Raw genomic sequence first — 27602 nt, 5'->3', positions numbered from 1 at the left:
TGTGGTCTTTGGTGATAATTGCTAAAGTTAGTGAAAATAACAAGGATTTTCTCATTCTCCGCAACAATTTTCAATCATTATTTAAGTCCTCAAGGAACCTGCATTTGCAAGGAATTTTTTGGGAGGGGACAGTATTGACTGTAACACTCAAGATGGCTACCAGGTAAGCAGTTATTTTTTTATCTCTCCAGATATAAATTGAAAGTTTGTATGTTAAAGTAGCTACACGACTTTTTTAGTTCTCATTACCGAAACGTGAAGTTTTGAAGTTTATTAAAATGTTATTGTTTTTATTTTTTTAATAATTATATACCCTATTACGGTCTAAACAAAAACAGCTAAGAATAGTTTAGCTAGCCCTCATGGTGCTTCCACAGTTAGCATAAAAGTTTAAGGTCACTCATCCACCGCAACACAATTATCATTCACCGCAACAATTGAGGGCCTGTTGCGGTGGAGAGACTCAATGTTTCGGTAATGAGAAAAAGACCAATAAAGTAGGGAATGCACTATAACTCTTGCTCATTTCCATATATAACATGATTTTATCGTAAACACTTTTTGAACAGATTGTGTAATAAGCCAGCTATTACAACTCAGCCAACAGGAGTCACAAATTTCCCTTTTATATGTATGTATACTAGATAGATAAGATAGATAGAAAAGTTAGCATGTATTTAAGTAAATAAAACATAATATTGAAGATAAAAAGGTGCTCTTTATTGATCAATAAGTTATTTATCAATAACAATTAATTATATTTATATTTAATACATTTTGAGCTCAAATTCTCATTTCCGCAACACGTCCACATTCATTCCTATGGACTTTCAATTTAATTTTATATTTAATAAACTCAACATTTTACTTTAAAACTTTAATAATATTGTTTATTTATTTGTGTAATCATGGAAATGATGATTAATTATACAACTTAATTTACAAATTAATGATTTTTATGGAAAAACATAATGTCCATCGATGCAGTTCTCATCCTCCACAACACTTTTCACTGTCCTGTTAGGCTACAGTATTTCTTCAATAAAGTTTTATTCTCCCATAATGCATCACAAAGAAGACAAGCTACAAGATGACTACAAAGATTAATAAAACACTAAGTGTTCACAATGTTGTTATTACATAGTAATAACAAAATGTGCATCATGAACACTTGATTTTGATGTAATATACTAACTTTTATTTTACTCTGTCCTGTTTCATTGCAGACAGTCAGCCACACTCCCTATACAGCAACTTCTCCTGTTTTTGCTGCTGCTACAGTTAACGGACCTGGAAATTAAAACCTGGTCCGACCCGTGGGTGTTGAAGACCTGACCTGACATCTGTTTTAGTGATCATTCTCTGATTAAACCCAGCTGAAAAAACAAAACAAAGCAGGAAGCCGTCTTCGTTGTAATCACCGCGACCGCGAACTTCAACTGTGTTTACATCGGGTACACACTGTAGTAGATAAACTAACTTAAAACAGTATTGATAACGCTCTATATATCTTCGCACCGGTCCTGTTGCTCATGTAACCCCGCCACCAGTGGCCAGCCCCTGGAGGAACCGGTTCTTAGCTCTAGACCAGCAAGCGAGTTGGTGCTTGGAACCAGTTTTAAGAACCAAGAATCAGTTCTTAAGCGGTGGAAAAGCAAAGATCCGGTGCTAGTCAGGCTCTGGCTCCGAACCACCTCAGTGGAAAAGGAGGGGAAACCCTACAACCAAGGAATGTCACAAAACTATAACACGTCCCATTGAATTAAATTGATGTCCACTGTTTGCCGTTCGTCATGGCGTCCGTATCTCGCGCGAGTGGAACGGGATGTCACGTGCAAAGGGTCAATAGGGATTATGGCAATGGGCCAATTTGCCAAAATGTTGAACTATCCCTTTAATGTTTTGGGATGCGGGGTTCTGTATTGCATTTTGTACTGGCTTAATTGTCAAACAGAATTTAAAGGGACAACGAGGAGTTTTGGAAAGCGAAGTGTTTTCACACTACATTTCCCATGAGCCTCCGCGCGCACTGTGAAATTCTTGGACCGGCGCAAGACGGCCGAAAGCGAACATTTGCCCAGAATGTTTTCAAATCAAGAATGAACGTCGGAGGTTCGAAGACAATCAGATACCGTTGTAGTTCCAACCATAAACGGCGATTCGGTGATGTTATTCCCATGACCTGCCGGGCAGCGTCCGTGAAACCGAAAGTAGGAAATGCTGGGCGAGCCGACCACTAATAATTAACAAAATAACGATAAAGACAAAAGAATATAGTTATCGAAAATTGACCCATTAACAAGTGGTAACGTAGATTCATTCTTTTTTCAGACTTTTTTATAACCAAATACAAACTCCTCGTTGTCCCTTTAACTTTTGTGAATTTAATTTTTGAACTATCTGAATTGTATACTTTAATTCAGTTGTAAGTGAAATGCAGTGCTGGGGTAATTAAATGTCCAGGTTTCTCCTAATAGGTCTAAGAAAGGTTCAGAGTTGCACATTGTGTGTTATCAGGCCTATAATGACATGTGATTGTTTGAGCTTTGTTGCAGTATGATACACATCACATTTATTGTATTTTAAGCAGACCTTTTGAATTAGGCTGTAGGAAATGAACCAATGGTTGTTCTGTGAAATTAAAAGGTTTTTCATAATTGGATAATTGGTTGTGTTATTTGGATTTAGCATACTTATTGTCATTACCGAAATCATCAACCTCATTTCCGAAACCCATGTATCATTACCGCAACACATGTTAATTAAATGTTTATCTAATAAAATGAAAAATACTAATTTGCTTCTAAATGCATGCCCATAATCTATTTGTTATGTCCTTTCAGGTTTACTATGACATTTTAAAAAATAAAGACGTTTCCATGAAATATCACAAAAACGGGGTTGTCGATTGCAGCAGGTGTTGCGGTAATGAGAGTAATATGGCAAAATATTCTAAAAATTATTATTTAAAGATATATATTATTTAATAGTTTCAATTAAGTGAGTATGACTGTTAATAATCAGTCCTTAAAACTGTGAAAATCCATAAGCTTTTCTTATTGTTTCGAGTTAAGACTGTTGCGGTAATGAGAATTTTAAGGACTCATTTCAGAAAATATGTTCAAAAAGGTGTTAAATTGTAAATAAGTATTTTCAAATTATTACTCCCACATGCACCAGACCTGGCTTATTGTGCTTGAAAAGGAAATTTGTTAATGCAAGCCTGTTAAAAAAAATATTGTTTGAAACTTTGAAAATCAAGATTTCATGAGAATCACCCCCTTACTGACCACTGTGCTGTTTCAATTTCCTTTCAACTTGGGGCCAAGTCTATCCCTAACTCTTCATGGAAATTTAATAGTAACCTTCTAGACAGTAAGGATTTTTGTTGCAAAACCAAAAACTTGTTATATGAAATTAATCAACTAGAAATGTCACCCTTGGGTAAATGGGAGTGGTTTAAATTTAAAATGAAAGAAGTTGCTGTTGAAACAAGTAAATGCATCTCTAAAGAAAAAAAACAAAAACAAAGAGACATTATTAATGACATGAATAGATTATGTCAAAAAACAGATCTATCTTTAACTGAACAAATTAAATTAAATAAGTTACAAAATCAATTAGACACTCTATGAAAAAGCAAAGGGTGCATTTGTTCGTTCAAGAGCTCGCTGGCTTGAGGAGGGTGAAAAAAATACTTCCTATTTTTTTGGTCTTGAAAAACAAAGACAAACTAAAAAGAAAATTAATAAGTTACTTATTAATAATGTGAACACTGACAACCAAGACCAAATTAATGAAGAAATAAGACATTTCTATAGTAAACTATATGAATCCAACTTTTCTGAGGAAGATTGTCACATGCTTTTTGAAAAAATTAAAGAATATAGCAAAACAATGGACAGAGTGTCAGTCAGCCTTTATGAAAGGTAGAAGCATACACAATCTGATTCTTGATTTGGTGGATTATAGAGAGTATATCACAACTGAAAGTTATGTTTTGTTTTTAGACTTCTTTAAGGCGTTTGACTCTATTGAACATTCTTTTTTGTTGAAAACGTTACAGTTTTTAGGATTTGGGAGTAAATTTTGTGACATCGTTAAAATGCTATACACTGACATCAGTAGCATGGTCTCCTTGAACCCAGGAATGACTCAGAGTTTTAAAGTGCTACGTGGAATTCGGCAGGGTTGCCCTATTTCCCCAAAACTTTTTATATTGGCAACACAACTGTTAACATTGTTAATCCATAATTCAAATGACATAAAAGGAATAACAATTTTTAACAAAGAGTTTAAAATAAGTCAATTTGCGGATGATACATCCATCTTCCTTAAAGATAAATCGATGGTAGACAAAACACTCAGCATCATCTCATCCTTTTCTAAAGCATCAGGATTATCTCTCAATATCAAAAAATGTGAACTATTCCCTATTCACACAAGCTCTGACTCATCTATTGCCTCAATTAGAGTTGAATCAGAAGTTAAATAGGGAATACGATATCAAAAAACTTAATCAGATGAGAAGACACCAATATTTCTAACCGTATTATGGACATGAAGAAATCACTCAGCCACTGGTTAACCAGAGACCTTACTATTTTTGGTAGAACCATTCTATCTAAAGCTGAAGGTATTTCGAAACTGGTCTATCCCTGTTACTCCCTTTACATTTCCTCGAAAAACTTGAATAAAGCGAACACAGTTATTTTTCAATTTTTATGGAGAAATAAAACCCACTACATTAAAAGATCTCAGCTTGTGAAGGAGTATGACAAAGGTGGCATCAAAGCTCCAAAATTTGAATCAATGGTTGGTACCTTTAGAATTAATTGGATAAAATCTTGCCTGTCTCAGCCGGACTCCATGTGGTTTCACATTCCTAGGTCCTTGTTTGAAAAAATAGCAGGTTTAGACTTTGTTTTGAAATGTGATTTTGAGGTGAATAGGATCCCGATTAAGCTTTCTAATTTTCACAAGCAAATGCTGCACTTTTGGAAAATGATATTTACCCACAACTTCTCCCCCCATAACTCAACTTTATGGAACAACAGAGTAATAACACTGAATCGTAAATCAATCTTTAAAAGTGATTGGTTCAAGAAAGACATTATGTATATAACTGATCTAATGGATGATAATGGTGTCATTTTAAGCTACACAGACTTTACAGAAAAATACAACTTAAACTGTTCGCAAAGAGAATATTCCAAGTTATGTAATATTATTCCACTGCCTCTGATTGACTTGATTAAAAATTTTATGATGTACAATAATTCTCCATCAGTTCTACCAAGGTTATTTTTAGGACTTTGTAATCTGACTGAAAAGAAATGTAATAACAAATTTATTACAAGTTTTTTCAAAGCTAAAATGTTTCACGATTATGACAGAAGGGTCATTTGGCAGGGATCTGATTCTGTTAACTCAAACACATTAGTCAAAGCACACTCCAAATTTATCAAATGGCCTATTTCACCTAAAGTTAAAGAAACACACTTTAAAGTTATTAACAAAATTTATCCTGTGGCAGAATTTCTTAAGAAAAGATTTGGTTATGAGGTGGATAAAATGTACGTTCTGTAATGATGAAGATGAAACACTAGAGCATATGTTTTTTCTTTGTCCCACTTCAAATCTTTTTTGGTGTGACATTTATAATTGGATTGCTTTAAAAATTAATGATGTACTGCCTCTTAAATTACACGATATTCTCTTTTATTTTGATAATCTAACTGTGGCTGTTTCTGACACTATTAATGTTATTATACTCTTGGGTAAATATCATATCCATTGTGCAAAATGGAGGAACTCTAAACCTTCCTTTTCATGTTTCATTAATGAGTTTAAGTTATTCTTTTCATCCCTTAAGAAGATAAACAACAAATATGCAACAAAATTAAGTTTAAATATTTCTCGTCTCCTTCTCTTCTAAACTTTATTTAAATTTAACTTATCTTTTGCTGCTCTGTTTTTATGTTGAACGTGTATGCCTGGAAATTGTATTTATTTGCCTTGATTTATTTATTATTTACCTTTTTGTTTCATGATTCCCCTACTGTTCATGTTTGCACTCTACACGTGCCTGTAGTTGTCACTACCCGATTTGCAACGCTACCCGATTTGTGACAGCCACGTAGGCTACGGCAACTCCACTTGGACAAACCTAGTTGAATTTACTTAGGATCACTGCCCTATGTGCGTCGCCACTAGACGGTTTATCTTTTTATTTATTTTTTAAAATACTTTATTAGTCATGTAAATTGAGGGTTGGTTGTGGTGGTCTGGATCTTGATGCTCAGAAAACAGGAACACAGGCGGACTTTTAATGTTTACTGTCCTCTTTTCTCGCCGGCCTCATCATCACCATGACAACCACAAACAATCACAACTACCACAACACTCACTGAATAAACGAGTCTGCCGCGGCTGTCTTATGACGGACCTCCGCGGTTTTTATTTTATTTTATTTTATTTTTTAATCATTTTCACAGTACCGTATTTTAAATTCACAGAACTTTAAGCATGTACGCAAATCGGGCAGTGCCCAAATGAAGTTTGTCCAAGTGGAGTTGCCGTAGGCAGCTGTCCAAGATGGCGGCAGTTTTGTCACAGATCGGGTAGCGTTGCAAATCGGGTAGTGACAAGCTATCACTACAAACATCACTAAAATTTCTGAAGATGACAAGAGATGTGTGACGGAACTATAACTTTACAGGAAGTCACTTATGTGATCGAACACCTCAAGACTAACAAATCTCCTGGAGTTGATGGTCTCTCCGCAGAGTTTTATCAAACATTTATTGAAGATTTAGCACCCTTTCTACTTAAGGTAATTTTAGAAAGTGTGGAACAAGAGGCTTTACCTCCTACACTAACACAAGGCCTGATTACTTTGATTCCAAAACCTAAAAAAGACCATCTACTTATTGATAATTGGCGACCCATCTCTTTACTCAACACTGATTACAAGGTATTTGCTTCAGTACTTGCCAAACGACTTAAAAATGTTTTAGACCCAATTATTGATGAGACCCAATCGGGATTTATGAGAAAAAGATATATCTCCAATAATATTCGACTTGTTTTAGATTTAATTGATTACTCTTCTCTGTGTTCTGATGACAATCTTATCTTCTTCCTTGATTTTTACAAGGCATTTGACACCGTAGAACATAATTTTATATTTCAGACAATTGAACATTTTGGATTTGGTAATTTTTTTAATAAAGCTGTTAAAACTTTGTACTTCAAAGGTAACAGCTCCATCAGACTAAAAAGTGGGACTTCCCCGAGATTTGATTTACAGCGGGGCATTCGACAGGGATGTCCCGCCTCCCCTTATCTATTTATCCTATGCACTCAACTACTTTCTACTCATATTAAAAATAGCTCGTTAAAAGGTATCTTTATTGCAGATAGAGAAATTATAATCAGTCAACTGGCAGACGATACCACATTATTCCTAAAAAATGCTTCACAAGTTCCCCGTGCTATCCATACAATAGATGTTTTCTCTGCAGCTTCTGGACTTGCCTTAAATCTGAAGAAATGTAAGCTTTTTCCTCTTAAAAACTGCGATGATTCAATGATTTACAATATACCTGTTAACCTACCTTGGGATAACCATTGTAAAAAATCAGACAGATAGGTGCTCTGAAAATTTTAATATGATTATTGATAAGACAAGGAAAAAGCTAAACCAATGGCTTCAAAGGGATTTATCTCTAAAAGGTCCAATACTGCTAACAAAAGGCAGAAGGATTGTCTCGTCTTACTTATGCAGCTATTCCCTTGTCTGTCGAAAAGCAAATATGTAGTGCCATTGATAAGTTATTATTTAATTTTACTTGGAAAAACAAGACGCATTATGTGAAAAAATCTGTTATTATGAACACTTATGAGTCTGGTGGTCTAAATTTTCTTGACTTTACTACCCTCAACAATACCTTTAAAATTAACTGGATAAAGCAGTTCTTACATAATCCTACATCTATCTGGAATTTTATACCCAAATTTATTTTTTCTACCATTGGAGGCCTTGAATATGTGTTATTATGTGATTATAAAATAGAAAAACTTCCCCAAATTCTATCCAACTTTCATAAACAAATGCTGTTGGCATGGTCTTTAATCTATAAGCACAACTTCTCTCCACATAGATGCTTTATTTGGAACAATCAACACATCAAATATAAAAATAAATCTCTATTTCTTAATTCATGGTTTGATAATAACATTATTTTAGTTACCCAACTACTCAATGATAATGGAAATGTACTAAATTACACTGAATTCCTTTCAACATATGGTATTCCTGTGACCCCAAGGGACTTTGCAATTGTAATGGATGCTGTTCCTTCTGGTATCTTAACTCTATTAAGAGGTGCTGGTAAACCAGTTTGTCCTCCTTTAGATCCCATACTAACAACAGTGGGGCATATGTGTTTTTCTGTTAATACTAAAAAAAAGGAATTATATAATAAGATCACTGTTTCAAACTGATATTACCATGACTCCATCTGTTGTTCAGTACTGGTCTAATATTGTTCATGGACTGAACTGGATCCAAATATGGAACCTTCCATACAAATAGCCTACCTAATTACAAATAAAGTGAGAGAAGTGTCTTACAAACTAATTCATAGATATTACCCTGCCAAACATTATTTGTTAAAATTTAAGAAAGATTTATGTGTGAATTGTTCTCTGTGTGAGTCTGAGCCTGAAACTGTGATGCACCTGTTTTGGAACTGTAACTATACTGCCACCTACTGGAAAGAAGTAATGCGTTACATCACATTGAAGATTGACTCAGATTTTTCTTTAGATTGGAACAAGGTACTTTTTGGTATCCACGATGTCAAAAGTAAGAAACAGAAAGAACTGTATGTCATAAACTTGATAATAATATTAGGAAAATATCACATACACAAATGTAGCATCCCCGGCTAAATGATGGTCGGACTCTCAAACTGATGGTTCACAGTGTTTTATTCCTTGGACCGTATTCAATGTAAACACACCGTAAGAGCTTGTGCCCCTTATTAGCCAGGTGCTAGGGCGTTCCATGTGAGTTAGACACACTTTGCTTGCTTTTAGCATTGAAGACACTCTTTTAGCCTTGCAGACACACTTTTCCTTCTGCCGGTAAACTCCGAAGCACCGGATGTGTACGAGGTCTCGGCGAGACGCTTTCAAAATAAAAGCACTGAATATCCGTCTGCTTAATGTATAAAAAATAAAAGCCTGGCTTTAAAGAATGTTACTAAGTAAACATAAAAACACATTTATAAAAATACTATGCTCATATTAAAGGTCATTTACACAAAGCTAAATTTAGTCACTCTAAACCCTGTTTTGTGGCATTCCAAAGGGAAACGGAACAGTACATGCAAAGTATCTGTGACTCGAATAATAAGAAAGCTATGAAAACTTATGATTTGTGCTCTTTATTCTCTGTATTTATGTAATAGCCTACCCCCTGGCTGCTGTTCAATTGTTTGTTTGAAGATACATTAAAGGAGTATTATCGCAAAATTCGGCCACTAGATGGAGCCAGGCGGAGCTTATCAGATATAAACAAGTGGGCAGCTGTCAGAGAGAGAGAGCAGCCTTGTTTAGTCCCCCCCCCCCCCCGCCCCCCCTCCTTCTCCCTCCCCCCTCCTCCTCCTTCACCAGGCTGAATGAACGTGCAATCGCGGGAAAAAGAAAACTCGCTAGTGGAAGCGGCAGCTCTATGTCGCACAACCACAACAACGACAACAACAACTGAAACGTCCTCCTCCTTAATAACGCTGAGAGGACAGCTAAAGAAAGACACAGGGACTTGGAGACAAAGTGTTCTACCAGCGATTCAGTGACTGTGAGCACCCTAACACTGCTACATTACTTACTGTTGCATATTTGTCCGGTTCGGAGGTCGGATTTGCGAGTTCCGAGTGCATTTTAACGCAGCAAGCGCCGGGCCGGCTTGGATCATAACAAAGACAAATGCTGCATTTGCCCCACGGACACTATACTGTTGGCGATTTTTTTTGTAAATTTAGTTATGGCTCCCCCCGACCCATCTTTTGCATATTTCAGCTTATTTTATGCTATTACTGCTGTATTTGCGATAATGCTCCTTTAATAATAACTGCCTTTGTATTGATTATATTTCTGTCAATAAAGATTTATTGAGAAAAAAAAAAAAAAAGGGTAGTGACAAGCATTACTTTACTGCTCTAAACTGTCTTTGCTAACATGAACGAAGTGGAGAATCTAGTTTCTAAACTCACCGGGAGCACCATGACATGGCGATAACAGACCAGAAAGGCCGTCGATATGAGCTGCATATATCGTCGGGTGTGTGTGTAGGTGTTTGTGTGTGTGTGTGAGTGCGTGCGTGCGAGAGAGAGAGAGACTGTGTGTATTATGTGAGAGATAACCAGGTGAAGTTTTTATTTTTATTTTTTTTCTTTGGACTAGACCCTTCTACTTAATGCAGTGTGTAGGCCTAGTTAGTTGCTATACTTTTGTGAGATGGGATAACCCTAACTTTTAGCTGTGTTAACCATTTAATGGGTATAATTTATTTATTAGCCCACCCAACTAATTTGACCACCAGCCGTCACTGTTGATATCAGTTCACTCCGAACCATATAGTAGTATAGACTGTATAAAGCTCCGAACATACATCCATGACCCCGAAGCAGTCTTTTGCCCCCTGGTTTGGGCTGCACGCGCACCGGCGGCCGCAGGACGTGTACGTCAAAGAGCCCTCAGCACGTCATCAACGTCACGACGCCTGGACGACGCTGGGAGGCGGCAACACTGCAGCCGGTGCAGCAGCTAAAGATGAATGGAGAGTTGGAGACGGAGAACTCTGCCCAGAATGGACGAGTCCGGCGGACGCGGGCCCAGAAGAAAGCCGGTGTGGAGATTGATATCGAAGTCGGCGGCCGTCAGCGGCACTAGTGGTGAGTATGTGTTTGTTTTGTTTGCTGCCACACATGGTCCATGGATGATAGCTAACGTTAGCTTGTCTGCAGCTGAAGGCTTTAGCTCTCGCTCCCTGACGTAGGCTACTACCGCGACATGTAAACACACATTTCAGGACTGCTGACTTGTATCATCAGAGCAGCCTCCTTTCATATTTAATAGAGGGGGGACAATAACTGACAATAATATTCTCATCTGTCAGAATGTGCCTGCTGTAAAGGATAATCATAGCTGAAAATCACAGGTTCTCTTTCTAACTCCGTTCGGTATCTCAGCCTATAGGAGAGCGCTCTCAGCGATCGATTAAGGAAGCTCCAATGACACCACGTCTGTCAGAAAACAGACCAATGACAGCAGTGACAGGAGAGCCCATCTCTCCCCTTATAAAACACTGCAGTCACTGAAACCGGCATTTCTCGCTTTCTTCCCCGCGATTACTTTCTTGGAAGCGTACCTCAGCTCGATCGGATCCGTATTCCCGCAAATTGCCCACTAACTGGACCGCGTAGGTGACCGTTGCCGGGCGCGGGACCGCGGCTAACGAGGTTAACCTCCCTATTTTTTCGTTTGACCCAGGACGGTTTTCGCGTCGCGGCGGACTTTCCCGCCTGTTTCGCAGGGTCACTCCTGTAAATGGGTGCCGTGGTCAGCGTCGGAGAGGCTAGCTAGCAGCTCATCCCTCCTAGCCTGCCTCTTCCCGGGACTGCGCTAACGCGTTAAGGCGAGCACATTCCCGTTAGCTTGCAGCTCACCCCTGTAGGCTCCCACACCGCTCGCACCCCTGCAACTCCGTCAAGGTGGTTACTAAGGATCACCGTCATGGCTTCCTCCTCGGTGACCCAGGATACCAGAGATGCTGGCGGCAAGAAAAACAGAGAGGCGCCCTCCCGTTCTTGCCCAACGGCGTGCGGCTCTTATGTATCGGGCAGAGACGGTCACCCTCTCTGCATCGTATGCATGGGCGTCAGCCACGCAAAGCTCGCAGTTGCTAACCCCAACTCATGCGCTACCTGCTCCGGCATGTCGTCGAAGACACTGGAGAGGAGACTGCGCGTGGCAGCCGCCCCCAACGCAGACCCCCCACTCTCTGCCTCCTTATCGGGAGATGCGGGGCCAGCAAAGCCTCCGTCTCGCAGCTGGGGGGATATTACGGACACGTCTGATTTCCCGCCCCTGCTCACCCAGCTCGACGAGGACATTATGATGGATGGCGGGGCCGACGAAGATGACGACGTGGGCTCGGACATCCTCGCCGAGGATCCGGAGGACGACGACGACGACGCCATCCTCCCGCACCAGCCATCCAGATCCCCATCCAGAGCGGGACGGCTCCGACCCTCTCTCCCGACGTCAACCTCTATGACGTCTGCAGGCGTGCTGCGAACAGACTGGGCCTCGAGTGGCCAGCTCCCCAGGCCGGCCAAGGACCCGAGAGAGACCTGTACGACGGCAAAGTCCTCCCCACCTCGCTGACTGTTGCCAAACAGCTCATGCCCATGGTGCCAGCCTGTCTCAGAGAAGCTAAGCGCTACTGGGATAAACCCCTGAGACACAGGGTGCCCGTCAAGGGTTTTTCAGGTCTGGATATCCAGGGCATGGAGGAGCTCGGGCTCTCTAACCCCCCACCGGTGGAGCCGTCGGTCGCCTCGCACCTTCACCCCGACCGCCGCGCGACCATGTCGGCATCCGGCCCCTCTCTCCCTGGTAAAATGGACAGGTTCACCGCCTCCATGTACCAGAAGATCTACAAATCCTCAGCCCAGGCTGTTAGGGCACTCAACGTCGTCACCCTCCTTTCTGCCTATCACGCCGAGCTGCTGGTCGACATGGGCCAGCAGCTGGACTCTGGCGCTCCCAACCCGGCTGTGTGGGAAGAGATCTGCGTAACAGCAGATCTCATCCTCCGCAGCTCTCGGGGAGCTGTCCAGGGTAGCGGCCGCTCCATGGGTCTGGCTGTAGCAGGTGAGCGCTCGCTGTGGCTGAACCTGTCTAGCCTGGCAGACAGGGAGAAGCAGGACATCATGGATGCGCAGTTTGACCCTTCAAAGGGCTTGTTTGGTCCCGCCATCGAAACCATGAAGCAGGCGTGTGATGTCAGAAAGAAGGAGGGAGAGGCTTTCAACCTCTGCCTTCCCCGCAAACCCACTCCCCGCCCGCCGCAGCCGGCTCGCCAGAGCTTCGCTGCGACTGCCAGAGGTCGCCAGCCTCACACTCGGTACGTCAAGCCCGAGGTGAGAGCAGAAAATCCCGAGGTGAGAAACCCCCGATCAAAACCGTGGGGCAAGCAGTCTTTCGCCGCGGCTGCCGCGAAAAACCGCCCTTCCCATCCTCCTGACGGGAAGAAGAGGCGGGCCACCTAGCGGGTCGCCTCATCACACAGGGGGGATTTCGTTTCAGCACCACGAGGTCCCTGTTCATCTCCCCCCGGGACAGACCCACCGGCCCTCCCTCCGCCCGCGAAACGACGGAGAGGGCACAACAGTCACGTCTGTCCCGAAGCTCGCTGCGCGGCGGCTCGTTCAGTTTCCCCGACCCGCAGCCGCTTCACTTCCCGGGCACATGTTCCCCCAGTGCCCGCAGTTTCATCCCCCCTCCAGCCCAGTTCAGGCCTGGAAGGCGGGGGTTTTTCTCTGTTCCCGTGTGGCCACCAAGCACAGTTTCACCACAGTGCACACCACATGTTCCCCCCACAAATAAAGAAAATAAAAACTCAGCTGTTGCAGCCAGGCTCATCGCCGAGGGCACAGCTAAAAACAAAAAACAAAAAACAAAATATAAACCTGAATCAGAGCCCCTTATCAGGGCTCGTCCCGCCGCCGTCACGGCTGCTCTCTCCTCCAGTAGAGGGCGCTGTTGCTCCGCTCTCCAGCCGGGCAGAGAGGTGGCAGGCTGCAGCTGTCCATCCCTGGGTGCTGAAGACATTTCTCAGGGGTTACAGACTGCAGTTTGCCTCTCGACCACCCAAATTCAACGGCGTGTTGGTTTCGGTCGCAAGTGGGGATTCAGCTCAGGTTTTGGAGGGAGAAATCTCCTCCCTGCTGAGCAAGGGAGCAATAAGAGTCATACCGGAGGGAGAAATCCAAGAGGGTTTCTACTCCCGGTATTTCACTATTCCAAAGAGGGGAGGGGGACTGCGCCCCATCTTAGATCTTCGTGTTCTGAACAGTTATCTCAGGAAATACAAGTTCAGGATGCTCACCCTCACGGTGCTGTCGCGAGCTATACGTCCAGACGATTGGTTTACTTCAAGAGGAAAGAGGAAATCCCGTTTTCGGCGAATGGGTCCTCAACCGCCAGGTGGTGAGACAGGTATGGGAGAAATACGGCCAGGCTTCCGTAGATCTCTTCGCATCGCGGGCAAACGCCCAGTGTCCTCTGTTCTTCTCCCTGGCGCGCGACGATGCACCGTTGGGTGTGGATGCGCTGGCTCATCCGTGGCCAAACGCGCTACTTTACGCGTTTCCCCCTCTCAGTCTGATATCTCCCACTCTAGAGAGAGTGAGGGAACAGCGTCTATCCCTCATCCTGATAGCCCCCCGCTGGCCAGGGAAACACTGGCTAGCGGAGATAATCCAGCTGCTTTCAGCAGAGCCCTGGCCTCTTCCGTTACGCAGGGATCTTCTGTCCCAAGCGAACGGAGAAATCTTCCATCCTCACCCAGAACGCATAGCTCTTTGGGCCTGGCCCGTGAGAGGCTGAATTTAACTGCTGTTGGCCTGCCTCCCAGAGTGGTGGAGACCATACAGGGTTCCAGGGCTTTATCCACACGCTCACTTTATAACGCTAAATGGTGTGTGTTTGAAGACTGGTGCAGACTGAGGAATATTATTCCGTTTCAGTGCTCCGTGTCAGAAGTGTTGTGCTTCTTACAGGACATGATGGACAAGGGGAGAGCTTTCTCTACCATCAAGGTCTATCTTGCTGCTATCTCTGCTTGCCATGTTGGCTTTGGGAGAGATACCGCCGGCCAGCATCCGCTAGTGCGCCGCTTTATGAAGGGTGCACGTCGGAGACTGTTTGTTTCCAAACCTCTCTTCCCTTCCTGGGACCTCTCCTTGGTGCTCGATGCCCTCTGTCATCAGCCATTCGAGCCACTGAGTGAAATTGACATGAAATTGTTGTCACTTAAGACCGCATTGCTTTTGGCTTTATCCACAGCTAAGCGAGTAGGTGAAATGCAGGCTCTCTCTGTCCACCCGTCTTGCCTACGGTTCTCTCCAGGTCTCGATAAGGTCTGCCTTATCCCCAACCCTTCATTTATGCCGAAAGTGATTAATTCATCTTATCACTGTGCTCCTATTGAACTCAGGGCTTTTCACCCACCGCCCTTCTCCTCCTCTGAGGAGCAGAGGCTGAACTCCCTCTGCCCGGTGCGCGCTTTACGCACGTACATAGAGAGATCAAGGAGCTTCCGGAGAGCTGACCAGCTGTTTGTGTCCTGGGCTTTATCCCACAAGGGAAAACCCATTTCACGGCAACGGTTATCTCACTGGATAGTTGATGCTATCAGATTAGCATATGAGAGTAAGGGTTTACAGCCCCCGAGGGCGTTAAGAGCTCATTCAACTCAGGGCACGGCCACCTCATGGGCTCTGTTTAAAGGAGTCTCTATTGAGGAGATATGTAAAGCCGCAAATTGGGCTTCACCCCATACTTTTGCCAGGTTTTACAGACTGGACGTGACAGCACCTTCACTGGCTCATTCTGTCCTTCAAGTGGGTGCTGTCTAATTTACACCTCGTTTCCTAACTGTTGGAAGATCGGCTTCGGAAAGCTTGGTGCAATTCGGGAGTTGTATAAATCTCCTATAGGCTGAGATACCGAACGGAGTTAGAAAGAGAACGTAAGGTTACTCACGTAACCCCGGTTCTCTGATAACGTAGTGAGGTATCTCAGCACACTCCCCTCCTTGCTTTCGCGAGGAAGACGCACGCTTGAGAATGCCGGTTTCAGTGACTGCAGTGTTTTATAAGGGGAGAGATGGGCTCTCCTGTCACTGCTGTCATTGGTCTGTTTTCTGACAGACGTGGTGTCATTGGAGCTTCCTTAATCGATCGCTGAGAGCGCTCTCCTATAGGCTGAGATACCTCACTACGTTATCAGAGAACCGGGGTTACGTGAGTAACCTTACGTTATTATGTCTGTTCTGATTTTACAAGTCAATGTCCGACTGTGTGTGTGTTAAGTTAAACTTTTTCCCCCCTCTTTTGTTTATTTTTAAACTGTTGCTAACTTTACTGTTTTGTTCTCTAAATTGCAGTCCAAAATCTGGATCAGGCCGTTTCCCGGTAAGAAAATTCTCTGGCCGTTTGGTCTCCTGCTTTCAAGCGTGTTGGGATGGACCGGAACACTGCTCCAACCGCAGAGACCTTTCCCCAGCAAATATAAGGACTTCATTTTTTAGATAGATAGATAGATAGATAGATAGATAGATAGATAGATAGATAGATAGATAGATAGATAGATAGATAGATAGATAGATAGATAGATAGATAGATAGATAGATAGACTTTATTATTAGAATCAAGGTCCATTAAAAAACAAACAAACACACAAATTTACAAATTTAAAAGAGACAGTCATACCAGTGTTTCCACATGGCTGACTGGTATCTCACAGCACTGAGTCCAGGATTGATCAACAGCATTAATACAATATTTTGTGTGTCATTCAGTCGAGAGATGAATTTATACATCAATTTCCGCAACAGAGCATGAAAAGTATTTACACGCACTTGACAGAATAACTCACTTGCACTGCATCACCTGGGTTTTCCCATCAAAATTCGTAGGCAATCGTTATAGGCAACCTGAAGTTTGCGAATGCTTGCCTTTTTGAACTTAACCCACAAGGGGGCAGTGTAAAGGGGGGTACAGTATGCTCTGAAGAGACTAATTTTAACATCATTAGAACACCAGAAAAATTTACGTTTCAGCACATTGGCTTGTGTATATAAAATACGCCGTTGCCTGTACATATCCTCATCATCACACAAATCATCAGTGATGATGTGTCCCAAATACTTAGCAGTATGACAAAAAGGTAACACATTCCCTGACAAATGAAATAATGGGAACACCAGTTCCTTATCACCTTTAGTTCGACAGATCATAACCATAGACTGTAAAAAGAATGGACGTAGCACCCGTGACGTCAACCATTGGTTTGGGGGAGTCTGTTTTGTGCCGCTACTACGGGGGTTTGAACCGCGCCATGTTGGATTCTACTTGCCATATTTGGAGCGGTGCGGCCGTTAGCCGGCCGAGGGCCCGCCCACTGGCCTCGAAGCAGCGGTCTCCGGACCTGTCACTCAACGGTTCTGTGCCCTAATTGGCCAGAACTTTAAACCTAATAATAGTAAAACGGTAGAGTTTTAAAAAAATTCACCCCCCTCAGAGTGTGTGCGGGGGTAGAAACTATCGGTTGAGACCAAAAAAATAAAATGTACCAGGCTGTAAATATTGTTTTTTAAGCTGTAAAATCGGCTATTTTAACATGGGGCTCGATTGGAGTTGCTCCCTTCTGGAGCCAGCCCCCAGAGGAAGCCGAGGGGATTGCAGCTTTTTGAACGCGGAAGTGAGCTTCACTTCTCAGACCGACAACTGCCCCCTTGATCATAACAGAGCTCTTTTTGGCATTATAACTAACATTAAATTCTACCCCATATTCTGAACATATGTTGAGCAGCTCCTGAAACCCAGCACTAGAGGGAGAAATGATTGCCAGATCATCCGCATACATAAGATGATTAACAATGGTATTTCCTATCACGCATCCTGTTTTACATCTGATAGATCATCCATATAAACATTAAACAGGCAAGGTGACAGTAGCCCACCCTGACGGACTCCGTTACTCACCCCAAATAGAGCAGAGACTACATTCCCCCATTTTATTTGCATGCACTGATTGGCATACCAATAAACCAAAATCCTTAGGACACTGTCAGGCACGCCCCTCTGACTCAATTTTAAAAACAATTTATGATGGTTTATACGATCAAATGCCTTAGATGCATCTATAAAACCAATTAAAACTGAAGAATTCTGTCTTTTATATCTATCAGCAATTTCCTTTAAAGCATAAATACATAAATCAGTTCCATGTTTAGCCTTAAATCCAAACTGGTTATCAGAGGTGTGTACATAATCAGACACTCTATATAATAATATGCTCTCCAAGACTTTGGACAGCACACTGGCTAAAGCAATTGGTCGGTAGTTGTCCACGCTGCCCACCTTGCCGGCTTTATTCTTAATGACAGGGACCAGAGTTACAGATAACATAGAGTCTGGTAGCACTCCATGGGTCATACAACTAGTAAAACAAATAGCTAGAAGAATTGCTGCTCTTGGGCTAGCATATTTAAGATGTTCTGCTGAAATTTTATCTGACCCACATGCCTTGTTATCAGCTAACTGTGCAATAGCTTGTAGTACTTCGTTGACTGTGATTTGCACAGTATCACCACTGGAAATCTTGCCTAAGATGTAGGGGTCACTTTTAACACAATTAAAAAGCTCTGAGTAGTGTTGCCTCCACAGTTCAGCTATGTTGCCACCACCAGAAACCCCCTCTATGGTACAAGGTAATGATGTATTGTCCCTGTTAATAGCTTTTACCTCTTTCCAAAACCAGTAACATTGTTACCAAGAAGCTTTTCAGCCATGGAATCTGCTCTCATTTCTTGCTCATTTTTATTAAAGGTACGATATGTAAGAATGTGGCCAAAATTGTTGCTGCAGTCAAATTCAAAACACAGCAGCGCGTTGTCCCCCCTCCCCTACCCACCAGACTCCAGGTTGCCAGACAGCGACGCGCTAACCTCCGCTCTGCTCACTAAGTCAGTCTCAAAGCAGAGTAAAAAGCTAAATATTCATCAACAACCTCACTGTTTTATTGCTTTGACTCACAGTAACTACGAGCGGAGTTCACGCCACTCAGGGGTGATCTGCAAGTTATTGTTACATTCACCGCTCCGACGCTGTGTCTGCAGCGCTGACACAGACACACACACGCACGCACAGACACACACACACAGACACACACACTGTAACCCCGCATCTACCGGAGCCGTAGTGCGTGTTAATCACGCCGTAGATGAGCCAACATATGAGACGTCTTACCGCAGAATAAACGACGCGAGCCGCTCCGGTTCTCCTCCACTTTCTGACGTTGGATCATAAAACATGAGGACCGGAGACAGGCGTCCTGACCGGGACAGACTCCTCTCATGAACCGCTCCACACGTTCACAATCACTTCATTTACCATCGGCTCCATTTCGCCACATTTCCTCCCTCTTTTCTAACTTTCACTTTGTAATTCTTCCCTTTAGCTTTAGCGTTAGCAGCAGCTCAAACTAACTAGGCTACATGCTCACAACAGCAAGCTGTGTAGCCTATTAAACGGCAGAGCGACAAGCCGCTTCTACCGTGTGATATCAAGCAAATATGACCAATAACCGATAATAGAACACAATCTTTTTTTTCATGATCTCGTTTTATCTACCTGCCGTATTTGCAGCTCAGTGGAAGCTAACTGGCAACCCGGAGGCTGAAATGCCACAGACGCTGTGACAGGGAGAGAGCGCTGGGTGGCGACACAAGCCAACCATAGAAATTCAAAACATAAACATGATTTGCGGTCTGCAAAAAAAATTTTTTAATGCGAATATCTTGGCTGTAGGATTGTTGTTGGTGAGTTCAGTATGTTATATGAACATTATTCCTGAGTCTCTGTTACATATTAGGACGATTTTACAGCCAGTTGCTTTAGATTTCTTACATACTGTACCTTTAACATAACTAACTGCATATTTATATCTAGCAGTAGTGGCTTTTTTGTAATCAAGAACAGGTCCTTCTCTTGGTCTGCCTGCCTGTACCCAAGCCCTACATGCACTCTTGGCTTCTGCATGATGGTGAGACACATGTTTGTTCCACCCTGGCTTAATAGTGTGTCTTCTCTCAGATACAGAAAAGCAAAAAAAAAATTAAATAGGCTACAGAAAGATTTTTTTCAAAGAATTATTTGCTGAACTTAAACTTCTGTGATCCACTGTTGGTGTTGGCAAGTTTTTATTCAGCCATGTTTACCCCTGTTTTACATCAACAGAACAGTTGTACAGTTACAATATGTTGGGAAGTTGCAATAAATACAATGCAATATGAACTATCCCTTTGTGTTGTGTCTCTCCTTGGTCTGTTAAAATAACCAAGACTTTTATGAGTCTTGAGGCATTGCCAGCCTTAATATATCATTTGTAAATGCTTTAAGGCATAGATAGTGCCTACTTTAGATGAGCTCACACAAAATACTTAATTAACAAGTAGTAAGTGCTTTGTAACTGCCTGAATTCATGAATTCCTGCATTAATAACTGTTTATAAGTCATCCATTGGAAATGAAATTTGTGAGTTTTTATAAAACATTTACTAACACTCACTAACCATTCATACTGAACGCGTAAGAGCGCTTGGGAATGCTGAATCCATCATTTATATAGATGAGCTTATTAATGAAGAGTAAAACATTTACAACTGTGATTGTAAACCACATACTAATGAGTATTAAAGCAGAAGTGAGTGATATATTTGTGTTAATATAAGTCTTAAATAGTTATATCTTCCGACAGCAATCACTTACATAGAGTGTTTGGACTGAAACACGGGTCTCTCAGTCCCTCTGCTCTGCTCTGAGCCGAAGAGAAAACATTTATCGTATCGTATCCTACAGTTTTTATCCAATGAGGAGAGAGAACGGCATGCAGGGCTGTGTGTGCAGCCAAGGAACGCCGTGAATGTGGTGACGTAGGGACGACGACTGTTATGGTGCGTTCAAGGAAACTCGTATTTTTCCGACCGTGAAGTCATACCAGTTCGATCTGGTACGAGTTCACCGGTCGGAAGTTACGAGTGGCCGTTATAGTGACTTTCACCGGTAAAACAGGTCGGAAAAACACGAGTGGGTTGCCTGGAACGCTACAAAGTCGTAAGTTGTGACTTGAAGCTGTAATTTACGATTTCAAAAGCCTGCCTGGAACGCAGCATTAGCGAAAACGACCGGATCACTCACTTCTGCTTTAACGTCAGAAACATGCTTTATAAATGATGAATTCAGTGTTTACTAATCCATAACTACTGTGCTTACCAATGATGAGTAAAACATTTATAACTATGTTTATTAACTACATACTAATGAGTATTCATGTGTTATAAATTATGAATTCAATATTTATTCATGCTTAACTAATGCTTAATAGTGTGTACTCATTATAAAGTGTTACCGTTTTTCTTTTTGACCCACACTTAATGAACTTAAACAATTAAACCAAGAGCGGGCTGTCCGGGAAACCGAAGTCAAAGGAGATGGCCGGAGCCGACCCACGGACAGGGCGCGCGCAGTTCACCTGGGTGAGTTTCCCACAACACACGACCCCCCTCCAGGTAGGAAACGACTGCACTCACCCAGGGAAATAACTTCACTTACATGTCGATGTATCACGCAGGGACTGGTAGGTTTATGTTAGGTGCTGGGCTAACCTTTGGGAGGGGGTTTTGATTAGGTAGAGCCGAGGCGAGCCTAGCATCGTAACACGGATCCAATAGCATTGGCTGATGAATCGTGAGCAACGCATAATTTGTGTGCCTGCATTATCCAATATGAAAAAAAAGTACCCCGTGCACTTTCATCCCGGATTTACTCGAAAATAGATTTTTGCACAAAGTTTGGTATACATCGTCTGATAGATGAGTTATTACACTAATGTTAAGGCCCACAACCTACAACTGTGACTACTATAACGGATCTCCACCTTCTGTCCCCTATATGGCCTTTTATACAGACAGACTTACAGATTTCATCAAGTAATACAATACATGTAATTCTAAAGGAAATAATGTGGCTCATGATGATGACCTTCTTCCTTATTGAAAGACTAGGTCAATTTTGTCAGCACTGCCTACCTTTGATATGTTGAGGAAACTCCCGGCACATTTGTAGAAGACCCTTGGCCAGTTCCCTCTCATATTGGACAGCTTCGACTTCATCTTGTCTTGATTTCAGTAATGCGTTTATGTTTCTGGCATCTTTACAGCGGCCATCATCACAGAGCCCATCTAGACAAACAAGAACAGATGAACTCAACAAAGATACACACACAAAAAAATTAAGCTTCACCATAACACAGTGATTATGAAGGAGGCTATGTTTTAACTGTACCAAAGTTACACAAGAAAGATTTGAAGAATTGCAGGGCAGAAATACAAAAAGCTTCAAATTTGCTACATATTATTGCATCTGGAGCAGCACGTGGGGCAATGGTTAGCACTGTCACCTTTCAGCAAGAAATTCCTGGGTATGATTCCCAGGTCTGTTCTCCTTGTGTCTGTGTGGGTTCTCTCTCACCTCTGGTGGGTTCTCTCTAAGATTAGTGTAGTGGCTATCTTACGTTCTTTTCTTTGTTCTTCATTTCTTATTCTTTTAACCACTCATGAGATATGACAGGAGACCGATTTACTCGTTGAGCTGCATGGCTGGGTGCCGACGCAGACGAAGATGACTATGTCGCTCCGCCATTATTCTCATTTATTTAACACGTTCAACATAACAACACTTCACTTCCTGCTTTCTCTACAGAAGCCGCATGAGACCTAACCGTAACACAGGTGGCTCAAAACTCAAAGCATACTCAAAACGTATTCCTAATCAGTACAAATCAGCGCAAATAGCAAAACAATAATAAATGGCGCTTACAATTAGGTTGACTGGCATTTTTAAATTGTCTGTAGGTGTGAATGTAAGTGTGTGAAGTTGCTCATCTCTATATGTGGCTCTGTGACTGGCAACCTGTCCGGGTTGTACCCAGTCTCACTAGCATGTGGGCTGGCATTAGCTCCAGCCACCCACAACCCTACATGGATCAGGGTACAGTCAATGTATGGATGTAATGTTTTTTTTTTTGTTTTTTTTGCATTACTTTAAAAACTTTTGTCTCGTCTGTGCAATCTGTGAATTGCTCAACCTCTTTGAGACTCAAACAATAATGACACCATTAACCAAGTTTGGAGGGAAAATGTCTTAGGTGTAAATGCTTATCACAATAGTTTTTTAACTGAATATATCCCAAATTTAGACTTCTGCTGTTACAAAATCGTATTTGTGATCATTGTTAATCATATTTATTTTGTGTTAAAGCAATACTGAAAGGTAGCTGAACTGCTGACAGTCAATTATGTGGAGTATCTACAGTGACTGGTTTCTAAACTTTGGAATTCAAATTTCAGAATTTTATTCAGTCTTGAGTATTCAATTTATCTATTGTCTTTTAACGGGAGTTGAGGTGGGGGGGAGGGGGGGGGGATCTCAAAACCTCACTAGATCTTTTTAGAGCCCATACATTTCAATACAGCTATTAAGGATGTATACATACACAATTAAGTGTGAGAACTAGAAAGAAATATAAATGTATATAGGAAAGAAATATAATAAATATTTATATTTACCTATTTTCAACAACTCAGTGAATTTGTGTCTTTTTTGCAGGATTTGGTTTAAGGTTTTGATTTGAATTTCTCCACTGAGGAACTTCTCTGACACAGATTTAAATGCTGTGCTTGCCAAAGTCATCCTGATTTGTGCTTCATCTGACAATTTGTCAGTGAGCCTTACTCTTGCACCTGAAAAACAAGCATAAAATCAAATCAATCAAACAGTTTCTTGTGTTATTTACTCAAATGAAGATCAAGTACAACAAAACAAGTTCCTGTACTGTAAGGTAAGTATTAACTGCACAGACTGAGGCAATCACATCCACACAGTGTGACCATACAACATATATTAATAAAAAGCAAATTCCTGGTAATGGGCTCCCGTCATGTTAAATTTAAGTTACCTGTCATCTGGAAGACAGTTTTAGCCATGGGCCAGTTTAGAAGATACTCAAATATCAAGTCATCGCCTTCAATGCAAACTCCATTAGCATCTGTGGGCCACGTCTTCAGTACAACAACAGACATCAGCTTCCCAAACTTTGTGATATCATGTTTCTCCAACAGATCTAAAACAGTCTTGCCAGATTTATCTTTCTAAAAGGAAGAACATCATGCATACCAATTAGGCACCTATAGTAGTACATCAACTAGGGCAGTGTGGCATTTGGAGGACAGATCAATATTTTGAAAAGAGGGATGCACTGACTCAAGTAACTGCAAGTACTTTTCTCAATCATACCTGACAAAGATCCTCAACTGCTTCCACTGCACATTTCTCCATTGCGCTGCATAGCAATGAACTTGTATTGCCCGGTTCTTTCATCTTTTCACAGTATATTCCAATTTGATTATGTGGTTGTTCCTATCACAAATGCACATATTCTTAGTTTTGTTTTTGAAGATAACATGGAAAGGATGTAAACTACATCAAGTTTTACCTGTTTTAGTTTTTTCTCAAAATCCACAATGAAGGTGTCTCTCCAGTATGAAGTGTGTTCCTCATGACTAAAGGATAGTGAGAGCAATTTGTTCCACACCTAAAAAGAGAAACATTTTTACACTCACACTGAGATTTTTACAGAATATACGATCAAATTGCTACCACAATGTTTAAGTAAAAACATTTCAATCTGAAACAATAAGAAGGAACAATGTGCATGTGCAATTAAATCCTGCTTACCTGTATTTCAATAGGTACAGAAAACTGCTGCCGCGGCCATTCATTAAGCAGCCTGTTTCGGAAGGTGTTTCTCCGCCATTCTCTCATTGTTTCTAATGTTTTCCTGAATGACTCTTCATGAACTCTCACTCTTGACTGGGATAGGAGTTATAAATTATTCGTGATAACTATGTTTTTAATGATAATAACAATCCCTCAGTCATAAACATCATAACATAATAACATAATGTAACCATAACATACATTGAGTTTTCAGCGACTCTTCCAGCAAGTCTTGCTTAATGTTTGGAATATTGCTGCATTTTTAGATTAGATGTTTGTTTTCCTTGCTGTTTGTGCTGGTATTTTGTACTTAAAGTTGCATTCATGATTAATAAAATACAAATTGCTCTAGCATTTGGACTATGACAAGGTATGGAGACATATCACTCACCTGGGAATCATTGTGTTTATATGACTTGGCAATCACACAGACCAGTTCAAGGAAGTGAAGAGGGAGATCACGGCGGGCTGGATCTTTTGTGTGAAAGCAGACAGTGCCAAGAATCCTTACTGCAGATTTCAAGCAGCACTCCCCATACTGATCACTGAAACTATGAGGACAATATATATATTATTATCATGTATGCATACAGTACTACCAACCATTGATATACCAAAACCTATAGATATTTCTGCAGATACCTTGTTAAAATGACAGATAACTTTTTAATTTACCTATTATTGTGATGGCTTTCTCTGTTGATGAGATGAAATGCCAGTCCTTTCAAAGCCTGCAATCCAAAGAACAGAGGAAACATCAGTTGGAGACACTGTGCAACAGTGATGAGACAATCCAAGCCAATAGAAGTAGTAGCTTTTAGTTAAGGATACATACTTCATTGGTTGACTGAGGTGGTCCAGATTTGATTCTAAACTGTATGTGTTGAAGAATGTCTAGGAGGTCCACTTTCATGATGGAAATTAAGATCTTTAGATCCTCCAAACTCAGCAGTGACATCCAAGAGTGCACAAGTCGACAATCAATAGCCACCAGGTATGGATAGTCTTTCATGATCCGTGTTCCTGTACTTCCCTTGAAGCCTGTCCACAAGTCAAACTGTGGATTCAAGACCGGTGGAGCTGGCTCAAATGGCTTGCTTTCTCCTCTTAGTAAATGAATCAGTGGAATGACCAAGATCCACTTCTCAATATGGTGTTGTTTGGCCTTGTTGCAAAGCATCACAACAGCATCTGCAATAGTACTGTGAAAGTGGAGAAGTGAGTGTATTATATGTATGGCAATCCTGTGTAAAAGAAGTCTTTTTAATATTTGGACATTTTTACAGTCTTTTCAAAATCGTGTTACATCTCATCAGCTTTTGTTTCAAATCCAGCTAAAGTTGATGGAAGACCTGTATTCCGATCTGCACTTTAAAAGTTTTACTAAATGCATCATTAAGGGTTTTTTGCATGCTCCTGGCAAAACTATTGCTGTTTGGTGTAAAAAGTATGACAAAAGTATCAGACATTACGACACAATAAGGACCAACAGGATCCAGTTATACTGAACATGATCTAGTCAGTGAAGATGGAAAGGGAAAAAGACAAAATACTATATTTTCAAACTGTGCATGAGCAGCAACATGGCACTAATGCATATCAATTAGTACATTAGTATTAGCTACATAAATAAAAATGAATTTAACAGCTGATAACTTGTTTGGGAATGGGTCCTTTTATATTTCCATTTATAGAATAGAGGTTTGTTTTGTTTTTATCCTTATCCCTTTCTTGTTTGTCTTTTTTTTTCAAACACCACATTATTACAAAACTTCAGATTTTGAATAAGTTTGATTGAGGTTAATTGACAGGGCCCCCTGACTGATACTACTACTGATACTTAGGTCAAAGTAATAGTTGACTGGACTTTTCATGTTATTTTTGTCTATTACTTATTCATAAATTACTTATTTATAAACTATAATACCATCATGCATATAATCTTTATTATTGTCTTATTTAAAGCAGAAGTAAGCGATATTTTTGTGTTAATATAAGTCTTAAATAGTTATATCTTTCGACAGCAATCACTTACATAGAGTGTTTGGACCGAAACACGGGTCTGTCAGTCCCTCTGCTCTGCTCTGAGCCGAGGAGAAAACTTTTCTCGTATCCTACAATTTTTATCCAATGAGGAGAGAGAACGGCATGCAGGGCTGTGTGTGCAGCCAAGGAATGCGCCTGAATGTGGTGACGTAGGGACGAGGACTGTTATGGTGCGTTCAAGGCAGCTCGTAACTCGTGTTTTTCCGACCTGTGAAGTTGTACCAGTTCGATCTGGTACGAGTTCACCGGTCGGAAGTTACGAGTGGCCGTTATAGTGACTTTCACAGGTAAAACAGGTCGGAAAAACACGAGTGGGTTGCCTGGAACGCTACAAAGTCGTAAGTTGTGACTTGAAGCTGTAATTTACGGTTTCAAAAGCCTGCCTGGAACGCAGCATTAGCCAAAACGACCGGATCGCTTACTTCTGCTTTAATGCTTGAACTTCAACTGCACACTAGTTACCTCTTTTTATCTTGTAGTGGCCTTACAAAATCTTCCCAAAAAGAGATGAAATGGTGCTCTGGCTTTTGAGGCAGACAAAGAAGATCGCATAGACGAGATAGTTCATCTATCGCGATGTCCTTCAGATACATGTTGTAGATGAGCAAACTGACAACTCCAGTATGAAGCCACTTGTTCGGCCCAAGATTTAGGTTTTCTTCCAGGAAACATTTTAGCAGTGTTTTAACCTATAAAAAGTAAGTTAAAAAGGTAATGATTTATACCAAGTAGTTTTTAGATTTTAAAGGACCATTCTGGGTGTGCGTATGTATTATTGTAGAATAACACACTTGACTCTTACCTGTTCTTCACCATACGGTAATCTCCAGGGTCTTTCCGAGCCATCATGAAGTAC

At 41.4% G+C, this 27602-nt stretch overlaps 1 protein-coding gene across 1 annotated transcript in view; it reads right to left on the bottom strand.

Annotated features, from left to right (window-relative positions):
* LOC310985309 (E3 ubiquitin-protein ligase rnf213-alpha-like) overlaps positions 1-27313 on the bottom strand; it is a gene marked incomplete at its 3' end in the record, with an annotated part of 64581 nt that extends 37268 nt beyond the window's left edge. The window contains exons 1-10 of the mRNA XM_083970885.1: positions 27209-27313; positions 25536-25902; positions 25376-25431; positions 25092-25251; positions 24659-24793; positions 24417-24515; positions 24218-24340; positions 23880-24072; positions 23491-23664; positions 21952-22104 (exon numbers count right to left, since the gene is read on the bottom strand). Coding sequence (XP_083827011.1) covers positions 21952-22104; positions 23491-23664; positions 23880-24072; positions 24218-24340; positions 24417-24515; positions 24659-24793; positions 25092-25251; positions 25376-25431; positions 25536-25880 — 1438 coding nt within the window. The 5' untranslated portion in view covers positions 25881-25902; positions 27209-27313. The remainder of the gene's footprint in view (positions 1-21951; positions 22105-23490; positions 23665-23879; positions 24073-24217; positions 24341-24416; positions 24516-24658; positions 24794-25091; positions 25252-25375; positions 25432-25535; positions 25903-27208) is intronic.
* Positions 27314-27602: the final 289 nt, after the last annotated feature.

This window comes from Trachurus trachurus, assembly GCF_905171665.1.
Source record: "Trachurus trachurus genome assembly, chromosome: 4".
In the NCBI taxonomy this organism is placed as follows: domain Eukaryota; kingdom Metazoa; phylum Chordata; class Actinopteri; order Carangiformes; family Carangidae; genus Trachurus; species Trachurus trachurus.
This window is presented reverse-complemented; position numbering and strand designations above follow the sequence as displayed.